General features: G+C 38.5%; 1 protein-coding gene across 7 annotated transcripts in view; it reads right to left on the reverse strand.

Moving 5' to 3' along the window:
• Positions 1 to 18,474, reverse strand: part of CTNND2 (catenin delta 2) — a 641,697-nt gene that overhangs the window by 88,447 nt on the left and 534,776 nt on the right. For all 7 annotated transcript variants that reach the window (XM_040063932.2, XM_040063957.2, XM_040063974.2 and 4 more), the window contains 2 exons: positions 7,954 to 8,071; positions 4,743 to 4,928 (listed from right to left, as the gene is read on the reverse strand). In XM_040063932.2, coding sequence (XP_039919866.1) covers positions 4,743 to 4,928; positions 7,954 to 8,071 — 304 coding nt within the window. The remainder of the gene's footprint in view (positions 1 to 4,742; positions 4,929 to 7,953; positions 8,072 to 18,474) is intronic.

The raw sequence follows: 18,474 nt of genomic DNA on the forward strand, positions 1-18,474 counted from the left end.
CTTTGCTTAAAAATAGACCCTTCCCAAATGAGACGGGTGGAGTTAAAGCTGGGAAACAGTCCTTGGCACATCAGCATATCACTGCATGACCTCTCCACAGAAAGCTGAAGCTAACTGGCTTTGCAGTATATTCCACAAACTGACAAATACAAAATATATTTAATAACCCTGCAGTTTTGACTTTGAAAACAAATTGGCTACATGACACTGAGAGGCTCAGAGAGTATCGGGGAAGACGCTGTGTAGGCAAACAAGAAAGCAGAAATGGTTTTCAAAAAGCTCTGTAAGGAACCGCTCAAGATAGTTGATGCTTGCTACTCAACATTTGACATAACCACCTTGTGCAAGATGAGGAAGCAACAAGTGGAAGTAACATTCTTTCTGAGCAAGGGCGCATTGGCAACACAGCCATTCATCCCTAATCACAGTTCAAGTTACTGGTTAAACCCAGGGGCTGCCACCATTTCTCTGTTTCTGTGCTTATTAGCTTGGTAGGCTTTGGAGAGTATGAAATGTACTTGGCAAAATAGTGGAGTCACCACAAGAAAAGACACATCTGGCAGGTTTATTTTTTATGCTTTTTGAAATACTATTGCCTTAAACCTGCTATTTCACCTAGATAGAAGAATTTATAGGCCATTTAGCAAGCATGCTAAAGAGGTGTGCCAGTCAATTCTTAATGATAAATAACTTGAAATGTTGCTGTTGTACCTTAAGGCTCCCGACAGAAGGTGAAAAAGAAGGTCAGGCTCGTTTCAGAAGTGTCACTTCCAATCAAAAAACAGATTTTGGGCTAGATTCTGGTTTGACAAGAATGATCACAGATGGGGAACTTGAGATGAGCATGAAGCCCAGAAGTCAGCATGTTTTTCTTAGAGAAGAAAGGAAAAGAAATGAAATTGCGCCACATGTATACATAAAGGGCTGCATAACAAGAAATAAAATAAGGATTAATGATAACTCTCCGGCAGTTTTTTACTGAAGTTGGACTGTACACCTGATTTGTCCTAACAGCTTTTTGTCATAATCCTCATTTTTCATACAGCTCAAAGAATAAACCTGTGGGCAGCAGTGAGCATGCCAGCAGCATGAACACATTCAGCAGTGGAATAATCAGTTTCCATTTGAAGAGTGACAAAATACAAGGCAGAAAGGTTGATGGCTACAATGTCCTAGCCGGAGATGAAGGGGTCTGTGGCTGGAGAGTTTATTGGGACGAGGGTTCAGTACCAGCTGATCACAGGTAAGCAGCAGAGAAAAACTAACAGAACAACAGAGAATTACAGTCCTAGGGGTTTGAGACTGAAGTCGGGTGAGTTTCACTTGTTTTTCCTGAGGCCTAAGCAGAAGTTTCGCTTTCCGTGTTTCCATAGATAAAACCAGTGCTACAACTACACTTTATCACAAAAATTCAGAGGGTTTGGGCCTCTCTTAACATTCAATTTGTGTGACAAAGCAGTTGCCTCAGGAACCTCTCTCAGCTCTAGCGAAATGATTGTGGGCTCTTTTAACACCACCCACCTTTTTTCCTGAAATGTGGAGAACACTTGTTTCCTGTGATCCTAAGGGAACTCCTCAAGAAAAGTAATTTGAAAGGTGTCATTAGACCTATGATCTGAACAAAGACATCTCTCTTACTTGATTCCAAGATGTACAGAAGTTGCCATTATAGACAATTGATGTCATTAATAAAAAATAAAATCCACTTTGTTCTCGAAAGGTCTTGGAAAGAAAACACATTTTATACTACCACTCAATTCTGTTCTTTCCTTCAAGTAACTGAAACAGGACTTAGAAAAACTGGGATACTTGCTCCCTAAATCATAAACCAAGGAAATTAACTTGTACTTTCATTATAGAGAAAACCCCTGAGAAAGTGACTTTAATATAAAGTTTCTCCTGTTTTATGGCTTAAGAAACAAACTCTACTGCTCTGTGATGGAATTTTTTTTTTAAGTAAGGAAAACTGCATCTTCATCCACATCCTTTGTCGAAGATGATACACGTGTTTTTCTTCTGCAACTGCACTGGTTTTGCTACTACTTTTTTACTAACACTTTTATTGAAAAATTAAAGACTACCTCATAACTGCACAAATGGAGTTCAAGAAAATACACATAATAATGAAGAAACTAAGTTACAGCAATAGTGTAATAGGAAAATTCCAAAATTACATTCACTAAAATCTGAACCTTTTTTTCTCCACACTGTTTTGTACATCTTATCTTCTGAGAACGACTGAAACAGCAATTTTGTTATTCAAAACCTCTGTGCAAAATACCTATACGCTGAACGCGTATCTTCTGGGGATGTAAAATGTAGCAACCACAGGTAGAATGGATTATACTCCCCTGTACCGAGTGTCACAACTGACAGAGATGTGCCCATGCACCGTGCTTTGCCTGAAAAGATAAAACTCTAAAGTATTAAAGGAACCACCAAGACAAAGAAGCAGAAAGAACAGATCTTTTTACACAATTGGACAATTGTGTCCACACTGGACAAGCGCCTCTGAACATTTTTGAACATCTGTACTCATTTTTGCAAACTAAATGGACCAAAAATTTACATTTACCCTTATCACCGTTTGAGTTATTTTTGCTATTAATATAAATGTGGTTACATGAAAAATACCGCTTTTCTTTTCCATTTTTGAGGGTAAGTTGGGAGAGCTGTTTATGGCACAGTGGTCTTGCTCTGCTGTTGTTTTTAGTGGCACTCTAGTAAGCTTTATAATATATTAATTTGATAATATACTTCAAATCATTTGGAATGTTCAACAACAGTCGAGGATTATGGGGTGAAAATAACCTGCAGAAGTCTCATAGGGCCCCCTTAAAATTCCTGAACTGAATAATATCCACATGTGAGAACTTGAATATGGCAAGATGAAGTAGGATGTGTGTATTTAAAGGAAATTAGATTAAAGAAAAAAAACCCCACCATTAGAAAAATGTTTCTGATTCTTGTAATACAACAGCAATCCTATGCACAACAGGATCACTTCTGGAAAGAGTAAATTTACATCCTTGACACAGAAAAGCCTACTGATCATAAACCTGAAAATATGCATGTAGTTATATTGTTCTTTGGATTTTAAAAAATATATAAAACTCTTCCATCAGGCCAACACTAACCGCTCTGAGGAGATCTTTATCATGCAACATGCTGATAATGAGCATGCATAGAAACAGACAAAAAATATCCAGGAGCGGGCAAAAGCATGTACATTGTAAAGATATTTGGCCAAAAGAGCTCAGTTCTTTGACCTGGAGGAGCAAGGAAATGATTTAGGGAAGCATTACAGTACAGAGAGGCCCTATGGGAATACTGAAAGAGTCAACACTACAGAGTTAAAATTACGAATCTGAGATCCAAAAGTCACACAAGAAACAGAAGAGGAAGACTTAAAAAAGACTTTGGATAGTGAGTGTGTGTGCATGTGTTAGTAAACAGAGCATCAAAGAGCAAGCCAAGTTGCAGTGTGACGCATTCATATCCAGACACGCTATTTTTTGCTCCTGCACTTTGAATAACTGCAAGCACAGTGTGTGAGAACTGTTAATTCAGTACCAGGAATGATGACTACTTCATGGGGTAAAATTAGTTTGCTTCGACACCTCTAATCTCACTGTAGCCCAATACAGGAATCCCAACAAAAGGGCATAATAAATTCAAGTTATCTGATGATAGGGTGTTTAACCACAAGAGTAGGTGAAATGAAAATCTTACTAGTGATAAGTGCTGCAATTTTCAGTATCCAAGTTTTAGCTTAGTAATGTTGTAATAACTTTTCCACATTAACACAATTTGGCTTTACGGATTCAGGAATATTTTCAGTACTGGTTTACATCATTTATTCAAATATCCTGTGCACTTAATTGCTGACTCAAATAAATATTTTCTTTGAGCAATCTGAAACAGAAATAAACTACAATGCAAGAAAGTGAGTAAGTGTAGGAAGAGGTGGAAAACTTACTGCTGCCAGCACAGGCTGTCTGAAAAAGCCCATAAATCAGCAGCCATTCTTATTTCTATTTGCTGTGTGTACTGATACAACAGTGTTTTTCTCTGCAACATAATTGTCAGTATTCCCCAAATCATAAGTTCTTAATGGGATAAAAAAAGGAGATAAATACACTTTAAAAATCAACCCATCCAAAATTATAACCTGTCAAATAACTTGAGGAAGTAATCAAGACTTTGCTTTTCAATTTTTCTTTGGTAACACCATTAAATATATCAAAATACAAATGTTTTTTTAACATTCACTCCTATTACTTGATTCAGCCCTGTACAGTTTTCTCTCAATGTGTAGAGACATGGTACAAGACAAACTTTGAGTCAAGTGAGTGTGTATATACAAGCCTGATGCTTGTTTGCATCAAAACCTTTCTACACACACGTGGCTCTGTGGAAGTACAGTGTAAAGTATATGCAGATTACACTTTTCATTAGAAATGGCTTCCTTTCAAAGAGCATTTTATGGTATTTATGGCGTTCACAGTGTACCCATGACTACAGTTTCCAGGTGCACCCCACAACGTACAATTTCTCAAGCAAATACATTTCATTCCTCCAGAGCCATATTCTGCTTTAAGCTCTCAGCTAATTAACAAGGGCAACCGTTTTGCATATTATGCGTACTGCATTTAATTTCTAATACAGTGCATTAATTATTTATATTTTAAAAGAAGGGTACTTCAACTACTCTCAACACAGCTGCAAACAACTTTCATTACCTGATCTTGTGATTTCTTTTTCTTCTTCTTCTTCCCCCAGCACCCTGAACTCTCTGTGTCTTTTCCATTGGCATCACCACAGAGTAATCCATCAAGTTCATCTGTTCCCATCTGCTGTCCCTGAGATGTTTCTGCAGCTAGCCTGTATGAGAGGTTCCTCAAAATGCACACACAGTTTTCAACGGTCTGAAAAGCATGACAAAAAGAAAAATATAGAAAACCAGAAAAAGATTAAAATCCTCCCCTCGCTCACTCTGAATATGAAGTAGAAGGAATTTCATCTATCTCTGCATGTGCATTTTCCCAGCACAATTCTTATGTGCACACTTCCAAGTGCTCCCCAGGGAATCACAGGTTGAGAGATTTAGAAATTTTTATGGTAACAAATCAGTAGTTTGGACAATATTTTTCTGGGCATTTTTTAATAGTTGTTCTGTATTTCATACTGGAGCCTCATGTGAAACAGATGTCAAGGTAAAAAGTGATCAAGAGAACCACTGAACAGTCCAAATGTCAGAAAACTCCCACCTCAGTGAACAGAAAATGCTACAAACAGAAAATGGCAATAGATTCTGGGTTCTGTCCTTTTAAAACCAGAAATAACCTTTTTTACTGGCAAAAATTCTACGTAAATTGCCATAAAATTGGGATCTGAGTTCCATTTCACAAGTACTTCACAAGTACAAGTACTTGTAGCATGAACAGATGATGTTTCTCCAGTCCCAGAAGTAGGACTAGAAATCTGTCTTGCTGCTTTTACTGCTTCCAGCCAGGCTGCAGACAGATACCTTGGATACATTTATCCCCCTAATAGGTTGTGCCTTCTGCAGAAGAAACAAGCAGGAATCCATAAATGGATGAGACCCAGTGGAGGAAAATTCACTCGTAATTCAACCTAATTTCTCCAAGTCTGAAAGAAGTCCAGTTTAGACGTGAAACCTACTCATTTAGTTGGTTCGATTTTGGTTTGATTATCCCTAATAAGAAGGATATGAGCTTAATTTTCTGCACAGAAGGAAAGCATGGTTAAAAACCCCATTCTCTATCTATTTATATTTATATCAACTGTTCCTAATGCTCCATGGAAACAAAAAGCAATAGCCACTACATCCCAGCTCTTTTGCTCCATTAACCCAGGATGGAATGACTGTGAGGCTTTCAGCTCTACCATATCCTGCCATATTCACCAGTGAGGCAAACAGATGGGGCTTCGTTTACTTTCATGTACAACATGAGCTTCTGTCAGGTATGCATTCAGCACATGTTTTTTGTGATGACACCAAGTTCCAGAGGCAGTGCCAAATTCAGATTCAACTATGCAGGAATATTTATATATCTATTTTTTAACATAGATGAAATGTCATCACTTTGCAATACACTTGCACTAATTTGAAATTTCAGCCAAATATATTAACACATGTAGAAATATGTATGCGTGTGTGTGTCTGTGTCTAGAAAGTGTTCTTAGTGCACCTTTCATAACTGAAAGCTTTGCAAACATCACTGTGACCATAATTAATTTTTGCTTCTTTGATTTTTTTAACATGAATTTTATTTACTTTTGATATAGTATGCTGAAGTTGAAGCTTTGCATTTGTTGATTGGAATACTAAACTTTAATTTTTCTTTTCACAAATCATAGGTTTTGCACTTAGAATTCTCATTCTGTGGAGAACATAAGCTGAGTCCATCTCGAGGACGATGTTACCTTAAACTACAAATTGGTAACTGACCTTCCAAGGCTCAGATGCAACCAACACCTTCTTTATTAAGGTGAACTCCTACAAGCCAAGAAAACCTGGTTCTAACCACACAGCTGGACAGATTCCACTCCTACTTGACTTTCAAGGATCCTTGTATCCCTTACTCTGTTTTCAGTTTCATCATAAGTGGGCCAAGTACAAGTTCACTAGTTTTTCTACTCTAGCTACTTTTAAGCTACTCTGGAGCTAATGAAGTTAAAAACACCCATGTGTTTGGGGGCTGCTCTGCAGGAAGTGCCTGTGTGGGGTAGTGGGGGCTGGCGACAGCCAAGTTTGCTCCAAACCCTGCTACCAGGTGTTGTGCCTGCGTTGTAAGCATCCCTCTACTAAACTTCTATTAATGGAAAAATGATAACAGGCTAACGGGTTGTGAGATTTTTTGGGTGTTTTGATTATTATTTTTTTTTCTTTTTTGGTTTCTTTAAAAAAAAAACCAAAGCCATGCTGTTAGCCCAGCACCTCATGCTATGAACCTCTCTTAATTCCTCTCCCCTGAATTCACATGCAAATTTCATCTATTTGATTCGGGTGGTGACCAGAGACTTCTGGAGATTATTCCTCTCAAATCTATAAACCCATAGGGGTCCACAGACAACTCTGTGAAGCATTATTTGGAAATGCAAACCCAGTGGTCTTTAAAACCTTGCTGCATAAAAGGCTGCTCTCCTGCAATTCCTAGGGGTTTGCAAATGGAACAAGGTTGCCCTAGAGCAGCAACTGTAATTAATTTAGCACCATATACTGAAAGCAAAAGGAACTGGCCTTTTTCTTCTTCTCTGGAATACTTTAATGCATTACAAATCTTCAATTTGTAAATGCTTGGACTCTTTTTAATTTCTTTTTAATTAGGGAGTGCCTTTCACCTCTGGAGAAGCTTGTTCATATCCTAGCATTTTAGGAGAAGTAAACTTGACATAATGAGGCACCTTAAGCCTGTTGTTATTGAAAGCATTCATTGATCCTCTTCAAAGAAGAAATAATGTTGTTTTTACTGCACAGCTGCCTATTAATCGGCTTTTTTTTTTTTTTTCCCCTTGTTTGCTTGCTAAGCCTACCTCACTCTCATTAGCTCTCATACTGGGTACTGAAAACCAATTTTAAGGTAAAATTGGCAGAGCAATATAAGGAACTTTACATGGGATATATTTACTCTTCTTAAACTATCTTAAACTATCATATCTTCCACTTCAATAACTGAATTGAGAGGATAACATCCTTACCTGTGCACACTACACAGGTAGACACAAATACAATGCTTAGCACACTAAAATAAACAGCTCATCAGTAAAAAAAAAAAAAAAAAAAAAAAAGGATGGGCTAAATTATGCTTTGCTAAGACATTCCTCACAATGCATTTAAAAAAGAATATCATGAAAAAATTGTCTCTTTATAGTCCCCATGTACCCTGGATACCCGCATTTGCTGCTGAAAAGACAAAGACGACAAACCTTACTATCAATTTCACTGCTCCCCAGAGCAGACTGGATGACGTACAGCAATGCATCTGTCAGGCCATCACACTCCCTCATTCTTCTGCGGGCCTCCTCTCCAGCAGAGCTGACATTCCTGCAAGGCAACAGCAAGGGTCACTATCGCCATGGGTCCCTGCCCACCGCCCCGCCTGAAACCTTCTCACAGTTCACATACAGATAAAACACACGTTTTCTTTCTTCCTCTCATCAGTTCAGAGCTGTGGATAATGGAGACAGCTGCGAATGAGCTCAGGAAATGTAACGCGGACGGGAACAAATGGAAGACATCAGGTCCTCCACAGGATGGGGCTGAGTGGCCAAGCAGCATGCGCCCAACTGCATGGGGAGACTCATGGCCCACTAAAATTTGAAGGAGGGCTGATAATTTCCTTCCTTCCTTCCTTCCTTCCTTCCTTCCTTCCTTCCTTCCTTCCTTCCTTCCTTCCTTCCTTCCTAATCAGGTTTTAAAGACTAAATGTTTTGTCAAATATATCTCCTGGGAACTGAGGAGCCCAGCAATTGGGGCTCTTAACCTGAGAGAAAAATATTATCAGAGCATAATACAATGCCTCAATCTTCTCTTTACGTAGTTTATTTTACATTGTAAAACTTAAGGCCTTGGATTATTATAATAATATTGTAACACTTGTGTTCCTTAGATGGGGCCAGAGGGTCTTCTGCATTTATATAAATCCAAGTAAAACAAATTCACTGCGTAACATATTGTGTCATACAGTTCAAAGTATTGATACGCAAAGAAACAAATATGTATGAATGAGTGTATACAAACAGAATCCATGTTTGCTAACAAGAAGTCTTCCATGGAAAAACTGCATGCAAATTTGCACAGCAGGTTTGATTTGGAAATGGGTGAATTAGCAATCTCAAGAATGGGATAAAACTTCTCACAATCTCTTTCAGTAGGGGAAGACAACCATTTGCTGAGGTGGCTCATCTGTAGCTCTTCTCTACCCACTACTAAAGTTTATACAAAGAAAGAACATAAAAAGCACAAATACAACACCTATGTATTTAATACTAATGTATGGAAATAGAAGGGAGGACATTGGCCCTTATATTTGGGAAGAAGGCAAGATACTTTCTATCTTTTATACAATTTTCAATGACCTATGCATTAAAGATGGTAAAAGCACAGGAATCCTGGGAAGGGGGAAAGAATTTCAGATGGAGGAAAATGAGAGGACATAGGGCTAGATTTCCTTTCAATTTTTTTTCTGCTCTGTCGGCTTCATCCTGTCCTGCCTCCTTGTTACCTTAAAAAAAAATGCATTTCCATTCCCCAAAACAACAGTCTTATAACCAGACAATCCCCCAGTTCCTCCAGTGCAGGCTCCTAATTGACTGCCCCCTAAACATACATGATTTACCATCTATACTTGCATCCCCACACAGTCCTAATTACTGCTGTTCTCCCACACAAACTGGCCCAATTAATTCAGTACTGTTCCCTTCACCTCAGCAGACAGCTTGACAGAAACCATATAGCCCTGGAGCACTGGAATGAATTGTTGCATCTCTCTAGCAAACAAATTTACTCTCCTTGAAACCCCTCATTTTTGGCCACATTACACATCAGAAGCCTGCCCTGCATAACAGCTTGCAAGTCTTGTGTTGTCTGGTTCCTCTGGTCCCTGAACTCCATGCCTCTTCCCCTATTGCTCTGCTGCTTTAAGATCAGCAGGTGAGGGGTTTTCCCTCCAGTTCATGGGGAAACTTTCTTCTGTAATCTAGGAAGTAGAGTTTGGAGAACATCAACTAGAAACTCTCTCCCTTTGAAGTGATGGAAACTTGACTTACCTTTGTGTGGCAGAAATATAGAGCATGGTTTTCCCCAAACAGTGCCTGAGCCCTTCATTTGCAGGGCTAGGGACTCCACCTAAAGTAGAATAGACCACCCCCTCTTAAAGACAAGAGGTCCACTGATATTCCAAAAGGGTTGAACATGTAGGAAAAGCAGAACCATGGACTGGAAAAGCACTTTGTGGAGTATACAGTAAAGACAAGAAGAATTATTTGACTTCTATCTGAAATTACATTCTCTTACTCTCTAGGCAGATAAAGACTGAGGTAGGTCGATAAATATAGATGGAGAGAGAACGTTGAGGCACTGGTGTAGGTTACCTGAAGAAGTTGTGGATGTCTCATTCCCTGCCAGAGTTCAAGGCCAGGCTGCATGGGGCTTTGAGCAATATGGTCCAGTGAAAGATGTTGCTGTCTATGGTAGGGTGTTAAAATTCAATAACCATTAAGATGCCTTCCAACCCAAACCATTTTATGGTCCTATGACTCTACGATGAAGAAAGAAAGTTGTATCCAGCCCTACAGGAGCAACTGCATGAATTATAATAGAAGAATGCTGAAGAAGAGTTCTCAGCATGGCTTTGCATCTTTCTTTGCACCACTATAAAAAAAAAAAAAAACAAAAAACCAACAACCCTGAAATATTCCTGAATCCTTTTAAACATACATAGATCTTCAGATCTGTACTAGAATAATGTGTTCAGGCTTCTTTACTATCTGCACTTACATATACTGAGTGCAAGCTTTCAAAATAGACTGATTTATACACCAACAGAAACAGAGATATAGTCTCCCTTATCTGCTCATTAAGGTGATTTTTCCTTCTATCACAGCCAATTGCTCATCACCTTGACTGCCCAGAGCCTGTAGAGACTGTCAGCCTCTCAGTTCCTCTCCAAGTTCACCAGAAACTCCTCCTCACCAAGACAGCAATGTAGACAACCTTATAGTCCCAGAGCTGTGAGCTATCTGCCTCGTTCATTTCCAGCAAACAAAGAATATGAGGCCTTTAGACAAAGCAACACAGACACACCAGGGGCACATCTTGCACAGACAGTGCATTTGCTTGCTCTACATGGAGGAGCTGTCGAGTTGGGTTCTTCTGTTTGTCATCCTTCCCCATTATGCTCCAGTTGCTCCAGTAATTAAGAGGTGGATATTCTGAATTCCCATGACTGCCTTTCCTTTTCTTACAAAAACTGCTGTTTACTTTTTGCACTGACTCATAGCTACTACAGCCCTCCCCAAGATATGGTGCACTTATTTACATAGGAAATAGCTAAAAAACCCGAGACAAATCCAAACCTTGCATCAGCATTTTGGCAGAAATAATCAGTTGATTATTTCAAAAGAAATACATCCCAATATCTAGCTAGTCTCATGTCACCTCTACTGAAGTAATCACTGTTAACTGAGATCATTCACAGAGGGTCTCTAATATCACCATGTTTAGGCTATGTGGTTCTGCAAAAGAGAAACAAGTTCCAGATTACATGAGCTGTCAAAGAAAACACGCTGCCATCTTAATTTCATTTCTCATTGTTAACTTGGACGTGCTGTAGCTGTCAGTGTGACAGGGAATAAGACATGATTTGTCATTTCTGAATTTACAAGTCACTATGCAGATGTTAAATTGGAACATTAGTAGTATCTACTGTTGATAAGATGTCCCAATAAGTCAGTGCATATTTTTCCAGTGTTGTTTTTCAAACAGGTGAAACCATGTTTTCTGGATGTTTTAAAGGATGTTGAGATACAATGCACAAGATTTCAGGGAAAAAAATACTTTTCCATTCTAAATGCAGCCCAGCTTGATCACCCTGTATACTTTGATTACTTGTATAAACTCTACTCATGGTACATGCGAGCCATAAGTTGTCATTTTGAATCTAACAGGGCAAGGAGTCCTCCAGCCCGCCATAAACCAGTAAAATGAATCTCGAATAGAATGCAGTCATGCAGGAATACCAAGAATACAGAGGGCTGAAGAATAACTCTCAGTTTAGTCAGAAGGTCCCAGTTAGACCTCTAAACCTCAGCTAATGCAAACAGCTTTTTCCCAAGAGAGGAACACAAGGAACACAGATCAAGAGCTCAGACCCACAGCTCATCAAACTGCTTTTCTGAACAAATATCAGATTGACTTTGCTAATTACCTAGGAATGGGAAGAGAACTGAAATAATCCAGCTTCAGTTTCATGCAAAAATGTGCCAACTATCGTATCACCACCTGAAAACTAACAGCAGGCATGATCCTCCAAAACTTGGGCATGTCAATCCAAGGCTCTTGGGATATGAAGGGTGTGGTATAAAGGTGTTGCACTGTGCAACACATACCTGGCTCCTGTCAACCCTGGCACCTGCATTAGTTATTCCATGCAATTGTCAGGCCTTGAGGTAGGGGAAGATAGGTGGTGGCAAGCAATGTCTTTCTGCTTTACGGTCATTTTCCATACTCATACAAACTGTGGGAGGTTCAGAGCAATGTTCTTAGGATTCTAGAATAACTAAAATCATCTGCCTTATACAGGGGAGGGACACTGATTTCTATGGAAAGATCATTCAGAAGGCAAGCCAGCGTGCTGAGACATGACCTCTGGATATGGGAATATTTAGCAAGCTGTGGCAGTGTTATCCATCTCAAAGACAGAATTAAAGCATCTGCACCTGCCCCTCCTAAGCATGCTCAGGTCACGCCAAGTAGTAGGACCTTTCCTGTAGCAGCTACCAGTCTGCAGATCGCAGATCTCATTGCAGTCATGCAAGATAATGGTTGAAAACAAATAATCTGCATTTAGCAAAGGTAAAATTCAGACAGGTTTTCCTCAAAGCTCCATGATAAAAAGAGTAAGTATGTTTAATATCTAGCATATGTAATATTTTTTTCCATGGACTAACATAAGAGAGTACAGGCACAGGAAGGATAATATCCTAAATTATGTGGAAAGCAAAAGTTATCTTCAGCATGAAACTTCAGGGGCCTTCCAAGTATATAATTATTCCAAGAAGTTTTGTGTAAGAGGACCTAAAAGCCTCAATATTTTTCATCTTTCTACAAGTAATATAATAGCCACTGAAAAGAGATTTTTCACAGCAAGGGGGAAAGGTTTACATAAATCAAGAACTGCGCCAACCCCATTATTGTTATAGCAACTGCAATTATGTTTACCTGAGGATACTTAGCAAGGGAAAAGCCCTCAGAATATTGAGAAACAGTTACAACTGGCACCTTGTATACTTTTCTTTAGATTAAAAACCCAAACAAACAAAACCTCACCCTGAAACTGGCCTTCTCTACATGTGCTCTTTTATATGCTGCCTGTTTCTATTTCTGTCTGATTGACTGAGCATTTCTCCTTCAGGGACCGAGCCTTTTCCTGGGGGCAAGCTGGCACCCCCAGTCCCATCAGAGGGTGCCGTGGTGATGATCCTCTGAGCTGGCCTGCTGTGTAACACATGATCCCCTAAGAGCTATTGCATTTCTGTATACTCCCAGCTGTTTCTGTCAGCATTCAGGCTTTTTGCTGCAAGGGTCTAATACAGTGACACAGACAGCAAAATGAAGCAATCAACACCCTGCATGTATCCATCAACTGTGCTTAGTGTGGTCAGCAGACCCTTTGCAACCATACAATTTGAGGGGCTTTTTATAGTAGAGTAGACCTTGAGTCACATGGGCTTATCTGTAAGTACTCAGTGCAGCCTTTGGACATGGAGTAAATAGGTTAGCTGTACTAGTTCTGGTTACTACTGTAACTTTTAGACAAATACTGATTTTTTAATCATTATTTGCACACTAAGACTGTTTTTAATCATCTCTTGCTGCTGAAAACTAAACTAGCTGCTAAGATGAGCTATTTCTCAGACAAAATAGAAATTTAAACAAGGCAGTGAGACAAAACCTAAGAAAACACAAGATAGTTCATTCTTCATTATTAAGAGTTTCTAAGTGTTAGGTTTTCTGTGACTATAAAATCAGCTTATAGTTTGAAAGTAAAAATAAATTCAAGTAGATTTTTCAGTCACCAACACAGATCTCCCTTTAACTTTTCCTGATTTGAATGACAGTTTAGTGCAGTATCACCAAAATCAGCAAGAATTCTTCTTGTTAAGTACTCTGGGCATCACTTACAGACTTCTTTATCTATAAGCTGGTTGGCAGAATTTAGCAATCCTGCACGTGGATTAGGTGTAATATAAGTTTTGGGGAAAACTACCTTGTATTAATTAGAGTAGCTCAACTTTAGTTAAAGAAGACCATTCTATATCAACAAAGAATTTGGCCTAAAAGAGATCTTTCTCTCTTAGGCATCACTTTCACTTTAAAAGAATATTTGCAATAGGACAAACATCTGACAGTCTAATGTGGATACAGTCTTGGTTATTAACCTTTCTAACAAATGCTATGACAATGTTATTTAGCTTTGATTATTCAGTGGTACCTGTTGTTTTTGCAGGTACTCAACAGGTGCCTTTTACTGCTGTGCTTCTGCATGTCCAATCCTAAGGCTAAATGCATTGTTTTTAATGACTGCCCTGTGTGATTTGTGAAGCAGTCCACTCCTAACATCATTTTCTGCTGTTCTGCTAGTTTTGAAAGATACACGATGGGAAAGCACATGAACTGCAATAAACACCTTAAAAGAAACTTTCTGCAAAAACAAACCCCAAACCACCCCAAATTTTCTGGCATAAACAAGTTTTGTAAGAGTTCATGGTATAATCAATCATAGCCTTACCTGAAAGGAAAAAAATATTTCTAACTACTCCTCTCCTCTTTTGCTGTGTTTTTATTTGATGTGCAATTCTATTTAACTAAAAAACACAGAATTACACATTGAGGGAATGTTTTAAATTATGGTATAAAAAAATCCTACCTTCATCTAATGTGTGATATTTAATTTCTCTGACATGAAGTATTAGGCTTCATAAAAATCACTCCACTCATTAACGCTCATCTGTTTATACAGCTTTTAATACACTCCCAGTTCATTCAGTAAGAGCTGAAATGTCGTCTCACTTACTGTCCTTGGGAAGACCTGATGTGGTACAGACTCTGAAGGTCATAATGGGAATAGTTTAAATATGTCAACGTCAAGACACTTTTCTCCATTTACAATTGTAATGTTGCTAAATGGATCTCTGTATGTGTTAAAGACTGCAAGAATGTAAATACAACAGCATCAGCTTTTGATGATCTAGCATTAAATACCAGCATTAGTTCAGGCACTTCTGTCCTACAGAACCTCTGTCCAGAGGACTCTGCAGTGCTTACTCCTTGCATGGACTGAAGACTAACAGGACAAATTTGTGGAGGATGGCACTGAGGCTGTCAAAGATAGGTATCAACTCCCCCAACAGCACTCAGTGAAAGACCAACATGACCAACAGGAGCATGCCCTGAGGAAGTATAATTGGTCACATTCCACATTTCTTTCCTGGCTACCTACTCTAGTCACTGTGAAAAGTCAAAATCACTGCGTCAGATGCTTCAGCATTGGAAAGTAGTCCATTTTAATTTTTCTCTTCAGTTTGTTATTTATTCAGAACAAAACTGATCACACATAAATGGTTTTCAATTAACCTCATTCTACTTATTGTTTATTGGGTTATTTTCTTCAAATGCTTTTATATTGGTCTGTTTTGATGTTCTTTATTGCCTTTCTCTTCATGAACCATTCAAGCAATCTCTTAAGTATTATAATTCAGATTATTTTTACATAATTTCTATGTCTACTTTTCTTTTCCGCTAAAAGATGAAGTCTCTATTTGTCCTGTTTAGGTCTGTGGAAAAGTCTTTCATTTGTATGAGCTGTCCTAGCAAAAGTACTTCCACAAGAATAACAATATCCCCTCTTTTATTTTTTGTAGGCTATAGTCTCAGTAAAAACTTGGCATTAGAACTGCATTCTTAAGAACAATTAAAAAAAAGCAGACAAAATGCGTTAGAGTTTGGAGTAAGCATCAAAGAAATATACTATCTGTAAAAGGCAGTAATTTACTGTGTCTAAAATATTATTCTGAGTGTACCAGCATGCCTTACACTGCCAAGATCTCTTTATAAAACTGTTTGAATGTTATTTCTCTAATATAATTTTAGCTCTAAAGAAAAATTACTCTCCTTCAGTCAAAATATACAACAGTGGGGGAAAAGGATTTCCATTCGTACCTGAAACTTGGTATCTTGGGTTGCAATATGTAACCAAAAATGTGCATTCTATTTTCCATCTGCTGAAACTGGTTGGGGAGGTGTTTTTCTTTATCTCTTGTATTACCCAATCCTCATAACTCCAGGGGGGAGGGGGCATGTGCCTTCTGCTAATGGGTCAGCTGTTAAAACCAAGAGAGGCAGCGTTTCTTTATCTCTTCCATGACCCAGCCTCCCTCCAGGGGGAAGGGGGGTGGGGGGGAGGGGGGGGAATATCTTCTGTTAATGGGCCATTAAGGCTCAACCACATCACTGATAAAATTACACCACCCCATTGTGAGATGCTTCACTGAGTGGGAGGAGCCAACCATTCCTACCTGGATAAAAACTGAGAGTCAGAAACACCAAGGCAGTCTGTTTTTCCACTGGATTTCCCAAAGACCAGACCCATCTTGCCACCACTGGACCCTTCTACAGGATCATCTACACTCCAACAGAACCACATGTTATTTCAGGAGGACTTACTTGGACTGCTTCCAACATCCTGACCAACAGGGCATCAGGTTGTATTCTGACTCTGTCCAGGTTTCTAGGATTTTTGATTTTTTTGTTTGCTTGGTTTTTGTTTTCTTTTTTTCTTACTACTACATTTGTATTTTTAATATTCCTAGTAAAGAACTGTTATACCTATTTCCATATCTTTGCCTGAAAGACCCTAATTGCAAAATGATAATAATTTGGAGGGAGGGGCTTTACATTCTCCATTCCAAGGTAAGTTCCAGCTTTCCCTGGCAGACACCTGTCTTTTCAACCAAGACACTTGGAAAAGGAATCTAGCCAACTTCTCACAGTTTGTGAAATTTCTTGCCATTCTTTGATGCCCTTTGCCTTTTTTTTTAATCTTAAGAACTAGTACTAACAAACGAAAATAAAAACTCTTAGTTTTGACAGCTCTTTCCCCTTGACTTAATCCCACTGTAGCTCTAGTGCTTTTCAGGAACACATGCAAGCCTCTTTTCTATACACTCAGGAATATTTCAACGCCTGAGTTGGTCACGATAAAAGTGCAACTTCAGAATCCAGCATGGGGCCAAAATACATCCCTGACCTGCTGCCAGCTTTTACACAAAATTTCCCAGTATTAGTGAGCACATTCCATCTACAGAAGACATATTTGACTATAGTAATAGAAAAGTATCAGATCATCACATAAAATTAACAGTTAATTAAAAATATAAGCATGATGCTTTTTCTAACAGACGAGTTTGCTTATTTAATGAAACTCCTAAACAACAACAACAACCGTCTATGAAAAAATGTCACAAATATAATTTCTGTAATCAGAAAAAAAACCCCAAAATCAAAGAACAAAACCTGTGAAAAACAGACTTTGGGTTATACTTTTTAAAGTTTATTTATTAAATATCTTTCTGTCGTAAAGGACTAATTTGTGCATCCTTTGTCCCCTCTCTCAAGTAATGACGAACTCAGTCCCTGCGATTTGGTATCCTCTGCAGCCATTCTCTGCTCCATTCTAATAAGGACTTTAGAACTGGGTCTCCAGAACGCTCAGAAGTCTTTGTGCAAAGAATGTAATTGCACTACCTCACAGAAGCAAAAAAGGAAAGGGTTTGAAGCCCAGTATCTGCATTAAAACTCTCAGTCATTTGAGTGTCTTGCATTCAAGGGTCCTGTTGTCCATAAATTCTCTTAACTGACAGTTATAAAAGAAAAAAGTGCTTTAGTGCGTAAATTGTAGGTCCCTGTCTTGGTCTCCTTTGTGGCTCATACACACAATTGGAACAGAAAGAAGTCAGTTAGTTTCCCAGAAAAAACAGCCCATTTAAATATCTAGTGAATAGCCTGTAACATGGAAAACAGTCCATATGCCAAATGTACAAATTCAGTTTAAGAGCAACCAAACACACATAGTAAAAATCCAAGCGCTGCAACTGTCAAACTCCTTCTACAGCATGATGCAAAAAGACAGATCTGTGATTCAAGTATAAACCCAGTAATTTTACCTTTACAAATAGACACTTTGAAAGGATGGGAAGCTGAAATGAGTTCTCCTAGTTTGATGATAAAGGGATGTCAATGCATTTCTAGGAAAACAAGAAAGCTACATTTTGAAAAAAAACCAACAACAAAAGAAAGATAAACAGAGATAGTAACCCAGGAGAGCACCTGTATGAGGAAAAACTACTTTAAACTCTAGGATGGGACACCATGACACTGTCATTTTGGTTTCTTACACTGTTAAAACAAGCATTCTACTTGGGCTAGATGATAGTTCAGATGTGAATTTCCAGTTGTATAAACATGAGATAAATAATGGCATTATTGATTAATTTCAGAGTCCATTTTGACATAAGATTCTACTTTTTATGCTCTGATTTTCACTTTTCCCTTGGATATGCTGATTTTTAAGTTGACACTGTTGTTACTAAACCAAACCTAAAAGTTTTGGATGAGGTATTACAACATAGTGCATATTCTTTTCATATGGCCTCTGCCCTTAAATTTGA

Source organism: Hirundo rustica, chromosome 1, assembly GCF_015227805.2.
Source record: "Hirundo rustica isolate bHirRus1 chromosome 1, bHirRus1.pri.v3, whole genome shotgun sequence".
Lineage (NCBI taxonomy): Eukaryota > Metazoa > Chordata > Aves > Passeriformes > Hirundinidae > Hirundo > Hirundo rustica.